The sequence below is a fragment of the Globicephala melas genome, chromosome X, assembly GCF_963455315.2.
Source record: "Globicephala melas chromosome X, mGloMel1.2, whole genome shotgun sequence".
Taxonomy (NCBI): domain Eukaryota; kingdom Metazoa; phylum Chordata; class Mammalia; order Artiodactyla; family Delphinidae; genus Globicephala; species Globicephala melas.
The window spans coordinates 35,247,386-35,263,032 of record NC_083335.1 but is presented as its reverse complement, the minus strand read 5'-3'; the positions used below and the strand labels follow the sequence as shown (position 1 = coordinate 35,263,032).

At 37.3% G+C, this 15,647-nt stretch overlaps 1 protein-coding gene across 5 annotated transcripts in view; it reads right to left on the bottom strand.

The window, feature by feature from the left end:
• Positions 1 to 15,647, bottom strand: part of ACSL4 (acyl-CoA synthetase long chain family member 4) — a 76,260-nt gene that overhangs the window by 19,089 nt on the left and 41,524 nt on the right. For all 5 annotated transcript variants that reach the window (XM_030835764.3, XM_070044701.1, XM_070044700.1 and 2 more), the window contains 8 exons: positions 15,299 to 15,476; positions 14,791 to 14,900; positions 14,535 to 14,673; positions 10,474 to 10,624; positions 10,205 to 10,328; positions 8,094 to 8,165; positions 1,611 to 1,750; positions 649 to 821 (listed from right to left, as the gene is read on the bottom strand). In XM_030835764.3, coding sequence (XP_030691624.1) covers positions 649 to 821; positions 1,611 to 1,750; positions 8,094 to 8,165; positions 10,205 to 10,328; positions 10,474 to 10,624; positions 14,535 to 14,673; positions 14,791 to 14,900; positions 15,299 to 15,476 — 1,087 coding nt within the window. The remainder of the gene's footprint in view (positions 1 to 648; positions 822 to 1,610; positions 1,751 to 8,093; positions 8,166 to 10,204; positions 10,329 to 10,473; positions 10,625 to 14,534; positions 14,674 to 14,790; positions 14,901 to 15,298; positions 15,477 to 15,647) is intronic.

Below are 15,647 nucleotides of genomic sequence, written 5' to 3'. Positions count from 1 at the left end.
TTAAGGATGGTAGTAACACTGTCAAACAATCTGGCAATGGAAAGATGGTTTTGGATAATGGCACTGACTTTGGACATAAGTTTAAAGTGAAAGTGAGATAGTAAAACGATTACTATACCGCATTGTTTCACAACCTAGGGTGATTTGCCCCTTAAGGGATATTTGGTAACATCTAAAGATATAATTCACTGTCATATTATCTGGCAGCTATCTAGTGGCTAAACATCCTACAATGTGCAGGAGAGCTCCCAACAATAGAGAATTATCTGGTTCAAAATTTCAGCAGTGCTGAAGTTGAGAAACCCTGCTATAGGCTGTTGAAAACAACAGAAAGCAAACAAAACACAAAACGGATACCTTATTCCAAGAGTGCAGTTCTCCGAGGAAGTGATCATTTAGAGAAAGAAGATTACAAGACCAGGGTGACAGAACTTTCAGGACTGACAATGTGTCATAAGTATTTACGAGGCTTAAAAATAAAGGGTACACATGACTCAACTACAAGTTTCTAAAACTAAAATATGTAGATTTTCATTGAATCTGATTATTACTTAAGAGGTATAAAGTTACCATGGTTCCCAAAGGCAATGCAAATTGGCCTTACCGGTAGAAATTAACATAATTATTTGCCACATTAAAAATGCTTACCTTCAGTAACTGTGCCAGCACCACACGATTCTGTCAGTCCATAACCCTGACCAACCGGGCAGCAGAAGCAGACATTCATGAATCGTTGTGTCTGCGGAGACAGGGGTGCTCCACCAGACAGCATCATACGGACATTCCCTCCTAGCAGAGCCTTCACCTTTTTAAATAGTATCCTTGATAAAAGGGGTGATAAATGATTTTAATATATGCACAGATTATTCTTGGTGACACACTAATTTATAGGCTCTGGAAAAGATTTCTCAACTTTGGTTGAACACCTATATTTCAGGATCATTGTGATAATGAGAGGTGAACAAAGCAACAACTAGTAACACACTGAAAAAAATGCCAGAAAAACTCTTAAAAAGGCAAAAAGAAAAAGGTATGGTGTCAGGAAGCTACTTTGACACACAGTAAATGAAAGAAAAGGATGATGTCAAAGGAAAAAATGTAAAGTTACCTTTGGAACATTTAGTCATCCATCTTATTTCCTTTCCAACGAAAAATGTTTCCCCATCTCAACTCCCCAGCACCACATTTAAAATAACCGTTATATTCATACACTTAATATGCTATTTTATGAATACAATAAATCAGAAACCTTCACGCCAAATAAATCTTGAAAATCACTTTTTTGAGTTAGAAATGGCATTTTTTAAACTCAATTGTCTTGACACAAAAGTCTACTCTAGTTTTTCTTCGTGAGACCAAATATTATAATTAGCTCTTAAATATCTACTCAATTATTAAAATTTGTTAATTTGCCACGATCAGAGTTCAAGGTCCTCTGCTTGCTATATAAGCAATGAGGCTTAGAAGTGAATAAAAGAGAAATTCAACGTTATGATCGTGGTGGTGATGCTCAAACTAAATTAACTTGTCATTTACTTACTCATCTTCCCGATGTAAAAACACAAAAAGATTTAAAGACTCAAACTACAGAGTCTATGAGATATACTTACAGATTGCAAAGCGGTGCATCATATCCCTTTTTGATCTGTTCCAATTTGTAATCATACCCTATCTTGAACAGAGTTTTCTGGATATAATTCATCTCTTGGACTTTGCTCATAACATTCTTATAAATTCTATCCATGATTTCCTAAAAGGCAAGCAACATATTAAATAATCTGAAAAGAACTACACCAACACTGAGACAGTCTTAGTCGAAAACACCTTATTTACAATATCTTAGGTAAAAGTCTTTAGTAGAATGGAAATATTTATTATATTGTAGGATTAATTTCACTAACTTGTTCCCTATTTCAAAAACACTAAGGACAAGTACAGGGGTTTCTTCAGTTCTACACACTGAGTTTATCTAAAAGTTTTAAAAAATTGACTGGAGAATAAATAGTTCATTCACCTATCACATAAAGATAATTTTTTTTTAAATTCTTTTCTTCAAATATATTCACTTACTCTCAAATAGCACTAAAACATCCAACTATGTTGAATCTAATCCTGATGTTTTTCTTATTACTACCTTGTGACTCTTACAGCCTGGCAGAGAGTTTTACAGTTTCTTAAAATTCTTATGTCCCTATAATTTAGGCATTTCTATTCCATTTTAATAGAAGCTAAGATAACAACAACAACAACAACAAATAGGATTCTTGTTCACAGCTCCTTGGAAAATTAGACGTAGGACTAGGTTTGGGATATACTGACTCCCAAGCTAATACATGCAAAACAGAAAACACCAAACAAACCAATAAAAGCCCCAACTATCACTAAATGATGTTTTCTTGGCATTACTTAGCACAAATTAACAAGAGTTATTGCATAAAACACACCTATTTATAAATACCTAGTTTTAAATATTTAAAATAGCAATTAATGTAAATTCAGTTGTGCTACCATGAATAACTCTGTGGATGGCTCTTTCAATATTAGAACAGAGTCATTCACAAATGAGGACAGCAGAACCAGCCCTTGCATTATGCTAAGTGAAATAAGTCAGACAGAAAAAGACAAATACTACATGATCTCACTTACATGCGAAACCTAAAAAAGATGAATTCATAGCAAGAGAGAGTAAATTGGTGGTTGGCCAGGTCTAGGGGGCGGGGGAAATGGGGAGATGTTGGTCAAAGGGTACAAACTTCCAGGTGAATAAGTCTAGAGATCTAATGTACAGCATGGTGACTACACTTAACAAGACTGTATTATATACCTGAAAGTTGGTAAAACAATAGATCTTAACTGTTCTCATCATAAACACACAAAGAGTAACTATGAGAGGTGATAAATGTGTTGATTAACATTACTGTGGTAATCATTCCACAATATACATGTATATCAAATCATCACACTGTACACCTTAAACTGACACAATGCTACGTGTCAATTATATGTCAATAAAGCTGCGGGGGGTGGTGCATGGTACAGTGTTGTTTTCTACATTTCCACAAAAGGTATCACTGCTGGATAACTGAAATCTTTGTTTATATCTGTGACTGAGAAATCCCAGAAGTTCCCTAAAAGGACTTCAACATCCTATAACTATCCTGCTTTAAAAAGTGTATGGAAACCAGACAAGGATGTCACAAAGAAAGAAACCTACAGGCCAATATCACTGATGAACATAGATGCAAAACTCCTCAACAAAATACTAGCAAACAGAATCCAACAGCACATTAAAAGGATCATACACCTGATCACGAGGGGTTTATCCCAGGAATGCAAGGATTCTTCATTCAATATACACAAATCAATCAATGTGATGCACCATATTAACAAATTGAAGAAGAAAAACCATATGATCAACTCAATAGATGCAGAGAAAGCTTTCGACAAAATTCAACACCCATTTATGATAAAAACCCTCCAGAAAGTAGGCATAGAGGGAACTTTCCTCAACATAATAAAGGCCACATATCACAAACCCACAGCCAACATCCTTCTCAATGGTGAAAACCTGAAACCATTTCCTCTATGATCAGGAACAAGACAAGGTTGTCCACTCTCACCACTATTATTCAACATAGTTTTGGAATTTTTAGCCACAGTAATCAGAGAAGAAAAAGAAATAAAAGGAATCCAAATCAGAAAAGAAGAAGTAAAGCTGTCACTGTTTGCAGATGACATGATACTATACATAGAGAATCCTAAGGAAGCTACCAGAAAACTACTAGAGCTAATCAACGAATTTGGTAAAGTAGCAGGATACAAAATTAATGCACAGAAATCTCTTGCATTCCTATACACGAAGGATGAAAAATCTGAAAGAAAAATTAAGGAAACACTCCCATTTACCACTGCAACAAAAAGAATAAAATACCTAGGAATAAACCTCCCTAAGGAGACAAAAGACCTGTATGCAGAAAACTATAAGACACTGATGAAAGAAATTAAAGATGACAGAAACAGATGGAGAGATATACCATATTCTTGGATTGGAAGAATCAACATTGTGAAAATGACTATACCACCCAAAGCAATCTACAGATTGAATGCAATTCCTATCAAACTACCAATGGCATTTTTCACAGAACTAGAACAAAAAAATTTCACAATTTGTATGGAAACACAAAAGACCCTGAATACCCAAAGCAATCTTGAGAAAGAAAAACAGAGCTGGAGGAATCAGGCTCCCAGACTTCAGGCTATACTACAAGGCTACAGTAATCAAGACAGTATGGTACTGGCACAAAAACAAAAATATAGATCAATGGAACAGATAGAAAGCCCAGAGATAAACCCATGCACGTATGGTCACCTTATTTTTGATATAGGAGGCAAGACTATACAATGGAGAAAATACAGCCTCTTTAATAAGTGGTGCTGGGAAAACTGGACAGGTACATGTAAAAGAATGAAATTAGAACACTCCCTAACACCATACACAAAAATAAACTCAAAATGGATTCAAGACCTAAATGTAAGGCCAGATGCTATAAAACTCTTAGAGGAAAACATAGGCAGAACACTCTATGACATAAATCACAGCAAGATCCTTTTTGACCCACCTCCTAGACAAATGGAAATAAAAACAAAAATAAACAGATGGGACCTAATGAAACTTAAAAGCTTTTGCACAGCAAAAGAAACCATAAACGAGACCAAAAGACAACCCTCAGAATGGGAGAAAATATTTGCAAATGAAGCAACTGACAAAGGATTAATCTCCAAAATATATAAGCAGCTCATGCAGCTCAATACCAAAAAATCAAACCACCCAATCCAAAAATGGGCAGAAGACCTAAATAGATATTTCTCCAGAGAAGATATACAGATTGCCAACAAACACATGAAAGGATGCTCAACATCAGTAACCATTAGAGAAATGCAAATCAAAACTACAATGGGGTATCACCTCACATTGGTCAGAATGACCACCATCAAAAAATCTACAAACGATCAATGCTGGAGAGGGTCTGGAGAAAGGGAACCCTCTTGCACTGCTGGTGGGAATGTAAATTGATACAGCCACTATGGAGAACAGTACGGAGGTTCCTTTAAAAATAGAACTACCATACGACCCAGCAATCCCACTATTGGGCATATACCCTGAGAAAACCATAATTCAAAAAGAGCCATGTACCACAGTGTTCACTGCAGCTCTATTTACAGTAACCAGGACAGAAGCAACCTAAGTGTCCATCGACAGATGAATGGATAAAGAAGATTTGGTACATATATACAATGGAATATTACTCAGCCATAAAAAGAAACGAAATTGAGTTATTTGTAGCGAGGTGGATGGACCTAGAGTCTGTCATATGGAGTGAAGCAAGTCAGAAAGAGAAAAACAAATACCGTATGCTAACACATATAAGTGGAATCTAAAACAAAAAAAAATGGCTGTGAAGAACCTAGGGGCAGGACAGGAATAAAGACGCAGACATAGAGAATGGACTTGAGAACATGGGGAGGGAGAAGGGTAGGCTGGGACAAAGTGAGAGAGTGGCATGGACATATATACACTACCAAATGTAAAATAGATAGCTAGTGGGAAGCAGCCACATAGCACAGGGAGATCAGCTCGGTGCTTTGTGACCACCTAGAGGGGTGGGATAGGGAGCGTGGGAGGGAGATGCAAGAGGGAGGGGATATGGAGATATATGTATAGCTGATTCACTTTGTTATACAGGAGAAACTAACACAACATTGTGAAGCAATTATACTCCAATAAAGATGTTAAAAAAAAAGTGTATGTTATGCAAATGTCAAATCATGTAGTACACCTGAAACTAATATAACATTATACATCAACTATACTTCAATTTTAAAAATCACCCCGAAAGGAAATAAATAAATTGTACCATGTGTACCCTACCAATAAATCATGTGTATGTCATTTTTTTAAAGAAAGTATGTTGGGTGGCAGAGAGCATATGGGAGTGAGACAGATGTGTGAGAACCACTTCCAGCGCTCCTTCCAACACTATATGCCAATCACAGGCACAGAAAGGGCTTAATGAGTAAGGAACACAACATAGTTGCAACAAGTTGGCAGGGTTTATTGTTAGCACATTCAGTCACCCTTTACCTCAACCTAACATTACATGACGTTCGGTGGAGTCACTGCTTATCAGCAGCGATTTACTCTGAATTCTCACACTGTGAATATGTGACCATTACAATACTAAATGGATCTTTTATTCTGACTCAGGAAAGAAACAAACTCAGAAGATAGAATCTATCAAAAACAATCGTCAATAATAAGATTTTTTAAAGGCCTATTTACAGACGAGTGGGAGGAGCTAAGGGAGCCAATAAGGTTTGGCGAAGCATCAATGGACTAGCAACACAGGAGGCCATCTACTATCCCTAGGTCTGAAGAAATAAGAGGAGAGAAGTATTACTGGACCCTGGTAGAGGATGGTAACCATGGGAAAGACCTGGTTAGAGCCAACAGGAAAGAGACTGTCCAATGAGCACCTGGCAACAAGTGCCACAAATCGCAGCCCAGCAGGGAGAGGCAAAGGCAGTACGTATGCAGACTTCTCTCCCTGCCCTCTGAACTTTCATGAGCGCCAACAAGTGGCTAAGCCCTACCAGAAATCAGAAGGCAAGCAAGTCCTCCTGGTAATTCATCCACAGAACTTAGCCTCCCAAGACACAAAGTAAAGAAGAATGAACAATGGGTAATTAAAGGATACATAGCATATCAGCTAACTCCTGTTTATCTTTCAGGCCTAAATTCAGACATTACTTCCTAGACTCCTCGGCCCTCACGGCTCCCTAATTATGTTCTCTGATACTGTTTCCTAAGAACTCCTGGGTAATAAATCCAACATATCGTTTCCCAAAACAAAACACAATCCTAAATAGACAGCCATAGTGGTTAAGAAGTCTCTGCGATCAGACTGCTAAGAGTTCAAGCTTTAATGACCACCTATGGGCTCTGGGACCTTTGGCAAGTTTTTTTTTTTCTTTATAAAATGGGGATAACAGGACCCACCTAGCAGAGTCTTAGGGGGGATTAAGTGAGATGCTCCATCTAAAGCGCTTTAGCACAGTGTCTAGAACATACTTAAGTACTATGGGACCTATTATTACCACTGTATTATGCTTTTAATCAGAAGCCTCTCCTTTTAGTTTGTAAACTTGCTGAATTCTACGGCACCTGTAAATAAAAAAGCAAAGGCTACACTGATCTGTTCTAATTCTTTCGTTATTTGGTAATTTCGTAATTAGAAGCTAAAAAAAATTATCTTCCATCTGTAATTCTTAGAAAAAACTGAACACTTCATTGTGTAATCGCAGGCTTTCCGTGTGACAAAACAATTCTTTGAAAGATACTGGGATAAGATGTAAAGTCTGATCATGATACAAGCAGCGGTGATACTCCCACTGGAGTTTCGGAAGCCTAAAGCGCTAGAATATATTTGATTACACAAGTTAGAAACACTGTGTTAAATATCTCATAATTTATCATTATAAGGCTATAAAATGTAATGTCTTATTTTTATAAATGGCAGTATTTCACATAAGGATTTTGAATATCTAGAATTCAACTTTTTTCTCTGGGAGTTCTCTCAAATGACAGTTTCCTTACTCTTTCTTAGCCACCATAAGGGTCAGGAGGCTTGGATTCTAGAATCAGCTCTGCCATGAATCAGCTCTGCAACCCTGGGTACACTGCCCCAGTTCTCTAGGATGGCCTAGGTTGCCTCACTTTTGAATGAAGTCATTAAACAAAATGATCTTTAGAGTGTATTCTACCTTTAAAATATTATGACCAATTCTCAGACTAGGTAATTTGAGCTAGGTCAGTTTCATCACTTAATTTTCAAGAACTGGCAAACCCTAACAGGCACACTCTTCAGAAGTTTGCCATTTCATCTTTTCCCAGTGCTTAGCTAAGATTTTAAGGGACACGTTTGGCCACAATTTCCCCAAAGTAAAATTATTTTAAAATGTAGAAAAATACCTAAGAGTGTTACTGTTTTACAAGTCCAAGTGCAGGCAGTGAATAACATACATTCTGTACTCACCGGGACAGCTGCCATGAGTGAAGGCTTCAGTACAGTACAGTCTCCTTTGCTTCCCTTTTTAATTTTGCTGGACTAGAGTAAAGAAAAAGTAAATAGGATCAAGGAAAGAAACTTTCAGCAGAAAAGGTTATAATTCAAGTATTAACAAGAGCAAACACAGACATTTTTTTAACATCTTTATTGGAGTATAATTGCTTTACAATGGTGTGTTAGTTTCTGCTGTATAACAAAGTGAATCAGTTGTACATATATATATATATCCCCATATCTCCTCCCTCTTGCATCTGCCTCCCACCCTCCCGATCCCACCCCTCTAGGTGGTCACAAAGCACCGAGCTGATCTCCCTGTGCTATGCGGCTACTTCCCACTAGCTATCTATTTTACATTGGGTAGTGTATATGTGTCCATGCCACTCTCTCACTTTGTCCCAGCTTACCCTTACCCCTCCCCATATCCTCAAGTCCATTCTCTAGTAGGTCTGCGTCTTTATTCCCATCTTGCCCCTAGGTTCTTCGTGGCCTTTTTTTTTTTTTTTTTTAGATTCCATGTATATGTGTTAGCATACGGTATTTGTTTTTCTCCTTCTGACATCACTGTATGACAGACTCTAGGTCCATCCACCTCGCTACAAATAACTCAATTTCGTTTCTTTTTATGGCTGAGTAATATTCCATTGTATATATGTACCACATCTTCTTTATCCATTCATCTGTCGATGGACACTTAGGTTGCTTCCATGTCCTGGCTATTATAAATAGAGCTGCAATGAATATTGTGGTACATGACTCTTTTTGAACTATGGTTTTCTCAGGGTATATGCCCAGTAGTGGGAGTGCTGGGTCGTATGGTAGTTCTATTTTTAGTTTTTTAAGGAAACTCCACACTGTTCTCCATAGTGGCTGTATCAATTTACATTCCCACCAACAGTGCAAGAGGGTTCCCTTTTCTCCACACCCTCTCCAGCATTTGTTGTTTCTAGATTTTTTGATAATGGCCATTCTGACTGGTGTGAGATGATATCTCATTGTAGTTTTGATTTACATTTCTCTAATGATTAATGATGCTGAGCATTCTTTCACGTGTTTGTTAGCAACGTGTGTATCTTCTTTGGAGAAATGTCTATTTAGGTCTTCTGCCCATTTTTGGATTGGGTTGTTTGTTTTTTTGATATTGAGCTGCATGAGCTGCTTGTAAATTTTGGAGATTAATCCTTTGTCAGTTGCTTCATCTGCAAATATTTTCTCCCATGCTGAGGGTTGTCTTTTGGTCTCGTTTATGGCTTCCTTTGCTGTGCAAAAGCTTTGAAGTTTCATTAGGTCCCATTTGTTTATTTTTGTTTTTATTTCCATGTCTCTAGGAGGTGGGTCAAAAAGGATCTTGCTGTGATTTATGTCATAGACTGTTCTGCCTATGTTTTCCTCTAAGAGTTTGATAGTGTCTGGCCCTACATTTAGGGCAAAGACAGACATTTACACATGGAATATTATCTCTACTGCTCTGTGAGTTACCTGTTCCAACTAACGTAACCTACAAGTCTGAGGTATGAGTGCGTAAGTGCTTTATGATGTAGATTATTTCTTCTAGCACATTTCAGCCTTTCTTAGAGGAGAAACTCTGATCCAGGATAAAAGAAAATGGGATATTTTGGTAAACTGAGCATTTTTATTAATAACATATCACACATAGCACAGCCCATCCATTTTCAAACAAAAACAAAAACAAAAAGCAAAAAAACTTCAACTAAGGTAGATAAAGCACTGAAACAAGCCTGAAGATCATTTTAACTTTCTCTGATTAGCCAAAAGGCAAAGCCACATCTCAAAGTCGCCACTATGAACATCAACTAACATCACACAGAAATACTAATTTGATAACATTTTGGCTGATAGAATACTGAAGACAACGGAAGTAATTATTTGTCTCAAAATGCTTTTAAAATATGTAAAATAAAGCAATGCTAACAAATCCTCGTTATTTACTACAGCTGCATACTTTTGAAACCAAGGAGAAAGTTTTAGCTGAATTAAAATATCTCATGTTTTAGTAATCTATTCTCAGCCAAACACTGTAACTTAATACGATCATGCCAATATACTGAAAAGCTTGTCACCTGGTCAGAGAGAGTAAGTGGAGAAGAATATCCAATCCTACAACCATAGGTAAAACAAGATATCTCTGCTGTCAATTCTAGTACATGAGCCAAAGGCAGGTAGCCAATATATGTGTCCTTTGGTCTAAAACAAAGTAAGAGAAACATTTTAGCCATTCTTACAAAGACACGATTAGAAACATCAATGACCTTATCGTTTTAATACAGACTAGAGAATGCCAAACATGAGCTCTGATTTCTAAGAAGAAAGCTGAGTAATTCTCTCTTACCCCAGTCCAGGAATTCTCTCACACTGGCCTGTCATTCCAGCTATCAAATTGCTATGATGCATCATCACTCCCTTAGGTCGGCCAGTAGAACCACTGGTGTACATGACGATAGCCAAGTCCGAAGGAGTTGGTCTATTTGGAGGAACGCTTGCTAAATAAATGACAAAGCAGCAAATTTTCTCTAGTTTCCAAGTCAAATTGCTAAGCAAAGGTAAGACTTTCAGATTTTGGCGTAATGGTAAACTATTTAAAACAAACACTCTCTACTGTTAATCACCACGAAAATGGTTCTCAAATTCTGGTTACCTGCAATGAGAATTTCAAACTCAATCTGGCCCATCTTCTGGATGTTTAACCTAATCCCTGTCTGTTCATACCTCTCCACAGTGCTGTTTACAGGGCCTTGTTGTGGAAAGATATCTAAGATTCGGACAATCAGGAAGATAGAGTATTTTGTGTGAGCTCCTCAAGCCTCCGTTTTCTCATCTCTAAAATGAGACAGTTGGACGAGATTATGGTTCTTAACCACTGGTGGGCATGAGAATCACCTGTGGAACTTAAATAAAATACTATCTCTGGACCCTAGTTCTGAAAATTCTGATTCTATATGTCTGAAATGGATCAAAGCCTCCACAGGTGACACTCGTACACACTCCTGATTGAAAACCACTGGACTTGATTTTTTTCAAGTTTTTAGAAAAATAATTTTATTTTAAAATAATTGAACCATGGATATTGAATTAGAGAACCATTATACGTTTAACATATTTTTATTAGATTCCAAGTAGCAAGTAAACTCCAAAGGATATCACACCCAAACGATAATGTCTACTGTTTTGATTGTTGCTTCTTGAAATCTATACAGGAAATCATTGTTTAAAAGTATTGAAAGTGCAGTGAGATTAAAATTATAGCAGGAGATCCTTTCTCTCTGCTACACACACACACACACACACACACACACACGCTCACTCACTCCTGTAGTTAGAATACTTGGTATGTGTCTGGATTGGGGATTCTTTTGCATCTCCCAGAATTAGTGCTTTTTCCCCTATCGGGGCATACCATACTTTGATTCTTTTTAATCAAAATCAGACAGGAATTTTTGGAAACTAAGAAAAAGAGACAGTTTAAAGGGGTTTACAAGCCCTTCATTTCCTACCAAAGGTAATATCTAAACAGTTTCTAAACGTCATTTCTTCTTGCCCTCTGTCTGCAGGTAGGAACGTTTAATCATCTTAAGGGTCCTGAGCCCCAGTGCCATCTCTACTGATTGAATGACTGGGGGAGGGAAATAGAGAGGTCTTCCCAACAGAATACAGTCAGCCACCTTGAGCAGGAATCTGCAGGATTTCTTTGCAAAGGACCAGACAGTAAATATTTTAGGCTTGGAGGGTCATATGGTCTGTGCCCAAACTACCCAACTTTGTTGCTGTAGCTGAAAGGAACCATAGGCAGTTGTTAAACAAATGGATGTGACTGTGTTCCAATCCAACTTCATTTAGAGAAACAGATGCAGGCTGGAGCTTGTTAACCTGTCTGCTAGAGTTGTGCTTCTCAAACTATCTGCTGTGAGGACCCTGTTTTCCCCTAATAATTTATGGATGGGTGCATTTGTAAAATACAATGAAAATGAATTACTGGAACAACGCAGTTAAAAAGACATAACATAGAAGCTTAAAATTTTTAGATGAAACAGGCAACAAATTACATTTCAATAAATATAATTAGAATAGTCACACACAGGGAAAAAGATTTAGAGAAACTGTAAATGTTCCTTGAAAGTATCTTATTAATAAAGAGAACTGCTATTATAAGACATAACTTTTTTTGTCATTCCACGATACTAACTAAACAAAAAGTTGAGTGAAATTTCAATTCCCCATTTATTAACTGCCTACATGCACACTCTAAACAAACACTGTGTGTGTGTGTATATATATATATATATATATGTCAATATTTTAAATTTTAACATGACATGAATTTGCTTCCAGCTCTTAATCTATCTAACCTAGGTTGGATGGACAACAGTGCTGCTCACAAGAGATAACGTGTATCTAAACTGTTCATATAGTTTTTTAATAGCTTTATTGAGGTATAATTGATAATATAAAGAACTGAATATATTAATGTGTACAATTTGATGACTGACCATATACAAACATCCGTGATACAATCACCACAATCAGGGCAACAGGCGTGTCCATCACTTCCCTAAGTTTCCTTGTGTTCCTTTGTTGTTGCTGTTGTTGTTGTTTTTGATTTGATCTTTAAGGCGACATCAACTCTAAGATTCTAACATGCTAAGTTTTAAACAGCACACTGGGGCTTCCACTTTCAAGACAGTGTATTGTGCTAACCTAGTCATCTCCTTTCCTTTCTAGAATACACCAAAATAACGAAGAATCCCCAGGTATATGATCGCAATTAAATAAATAAAAGTTTAATACGGTTGTTGGATGCTAACAAATGAGTTTATACTCTGTATGATACTATAATGATAATACATGTCAGTATACATTTGTCCAAACCCGTAGGATGTGTAACACCCAGAGGGATCCCTAATGTAAACTATGGATTTGGGGTGATAATGATGTCAATGTAAGGTCATCAATTGTAACAAACATACTACTCTGGGATGCTGATAATGGGGGACGCTGTGCACGTGTGTACCTTCCCCTCAGTTTTGCTGTGAACCTAAAACTGCTCTACCAAATAAACTTTTTTACAAATCAGTTTATAAAATGAATCACATTTATATATACAAGTTAAAATAACCATTTTAAACAGTATGATTTCGTACTGAGATAACCAAAGATAAAGCTATACTTAAATGGGGTAATGTTAGTGCTCCTTAAAGGGATCTACTGTCATAGTTTATAAATCAAGCAAATAGGGACTGCATCCTTCTGATGACTGATGGAAGCGGCAGCAGTAGATATGTTAAGGTCTTCTCAGGCTAAGCACACAATGTGACACTTCACTTCTTGTCATCATCATAACAACTGTCTACTCAGGTAAAGGATCACCCCAAACATATGTGTCTTATTAACTGTAGAGATGAGCGGACTAGGTGGGACCTGTGGTCTATCATGCTCTGGCTCACACAAAATTATGAGGACCAATACCCCCCCCCCCAGTTTTGTGCCAACAAATCCCTACCAATCAGGACTTCCCAGTCAAGTTTACCGCGATCTTGCAGGGTCAACCTGGTGTTGAGAGATAATTCTCCACGGGTCTCTTGAGTTTCTGTACATCTTGCGAGCAGAGGCACTGACTGTTCCAGGCTGTCTTTGCAAGGATGACTGCACAGTGAACAGCCTTGGAAGACAGAGAAAGTGTCTCCCTCCAGAGCAAGGAGCAGGCATGTTCACTGTCCAGTACAATAAAGATAATATCTCTCCCCAGAGCAAAGGGCAGGCATACTTATGCCTATGATAAAAGACTCGGATTACTCATCTAGTAGAGTATTGTGATCTTCTCATTAAACAGGAGAAAGAAAAATATTTCAATGGAGTACTTCATTTGCTCAACCCTCTGTCCTGATGACCAACTGACATTTTGATATAAGACACACTTAACTTGTTTCAAATGAAATAGCAGCTACCGTATCAGTGGTAGAATAAGCCAAGTACGGTTTTGGCAAACAGCTCTGCATCCTCTGAGACGTGATGAAAATCAGCAGCATTAAGCATTAAAAAAAAAAACAGTTTACTGAATGGAAGGCCTGAGATCTTTGCCTTACGTGAGTCCAGACTGGAAGGTTACAGCGGGTTTCTTTGAAAAAAGAAAAGTTTGGGAGCAACTGCCATAGCCTCAGCCATTTAGTAACATTTCAAACAGTGGTTACCTTCTTGAGGAGAAAGGGAGAGAAAAATCTGAATCGTATATGGTCTTGAGAGTTTTTAAACATTTTCAAAGTTTTCTTATTGAGTTATACAAAACTTGTTTCAAATCAGAGAACTTTACAGCTTTCACTTGCATTACTGCTTTTCCTAACCTACTGGAATAACAAGCCTTGAAGAGATTAATGCATTTGTTTTAACTGCTTTACTTACAGTTTTCTGGCTTGGATCCCAACTCTTCTACTGATTGCATGCTGTGAATCTCAAATCCTTCAGGGTATTCTGCCTTATTGATCGTCTTATTATCCACGTAAATGATACGTTTAACACAGTTAATATCTAACAATGCAGTCTGTTGAGCAGAAAGAAAAGCCAGTTATTAAATATGGGTATGCAATAAACTCAATTCTTGAATATTCTCCTATGCTGTCAAACACTGCCATGAATTAAAAGAAAATTTCATACTTACCTTAAGTTTACTCTCCAGAAGTTCAACACTAGTAATCAGATAGGTAGCCTCAGATTCATTTAACCCGTGAACTACAGCTTCTTTGCCAAGTGTGGCATATAAAGTCACAACTGCATAATAAAAAAATGAACACAAAAGTTAAATGATAAACATTTCTTAGATATATTATCTAAGTCAACTTTTAATGACAGATATACTCACAGATGCAAAGACATTTTATAATCTCATTTGATTTCATAGTCTCTGCTATTACCCTTCAACCTTGCCTCAAACTTCCTGGTAGTCACAAATCTTTCTTACAAATTTTCGGGATTCTAACTTTTTAAACCTAAAGAAACCCAGAAATACTGGAAGTGCCACAAACTGGGCAAAAGTCATCAGTCAATTCAGTTTCTCAAGGCCAACAGGTTCTGGCTGAACACTTGCTTGGAAAACAAGAGGATCTCAGGACAATTTCACATGTAAGTGAAGCCCACTCTCTCCCCCTCCAAAAACACCAGGCACTTACGAGGAAAGTTGTACTTAAAGCAGGTCTGTGCTGCAATCATCCATTCAGCCCTGGTCTCACAGAAAATGGCAATAGTGCTCTTTGGTTTCAGTCCCAATGCAGCGAGTCCACTACCAAAGTTATTCACTCTGCGGTTCACTTCGAGATAGTTCATCCATTTATAATTCCCAAGAATTAACTGTTAAAGTGAGACATTCTGTAATATTAGCATATGTACTCAAACAAGCAATTAACATACTATTCAAAGTGTAGAACTCTAAAAATATCCTTAAGTGAATTACACAGATGCTGTGAGCACCTTCTGAGAATTAGTTACGGGCACTATAATGGAACGCCAGCATGTTTTAAA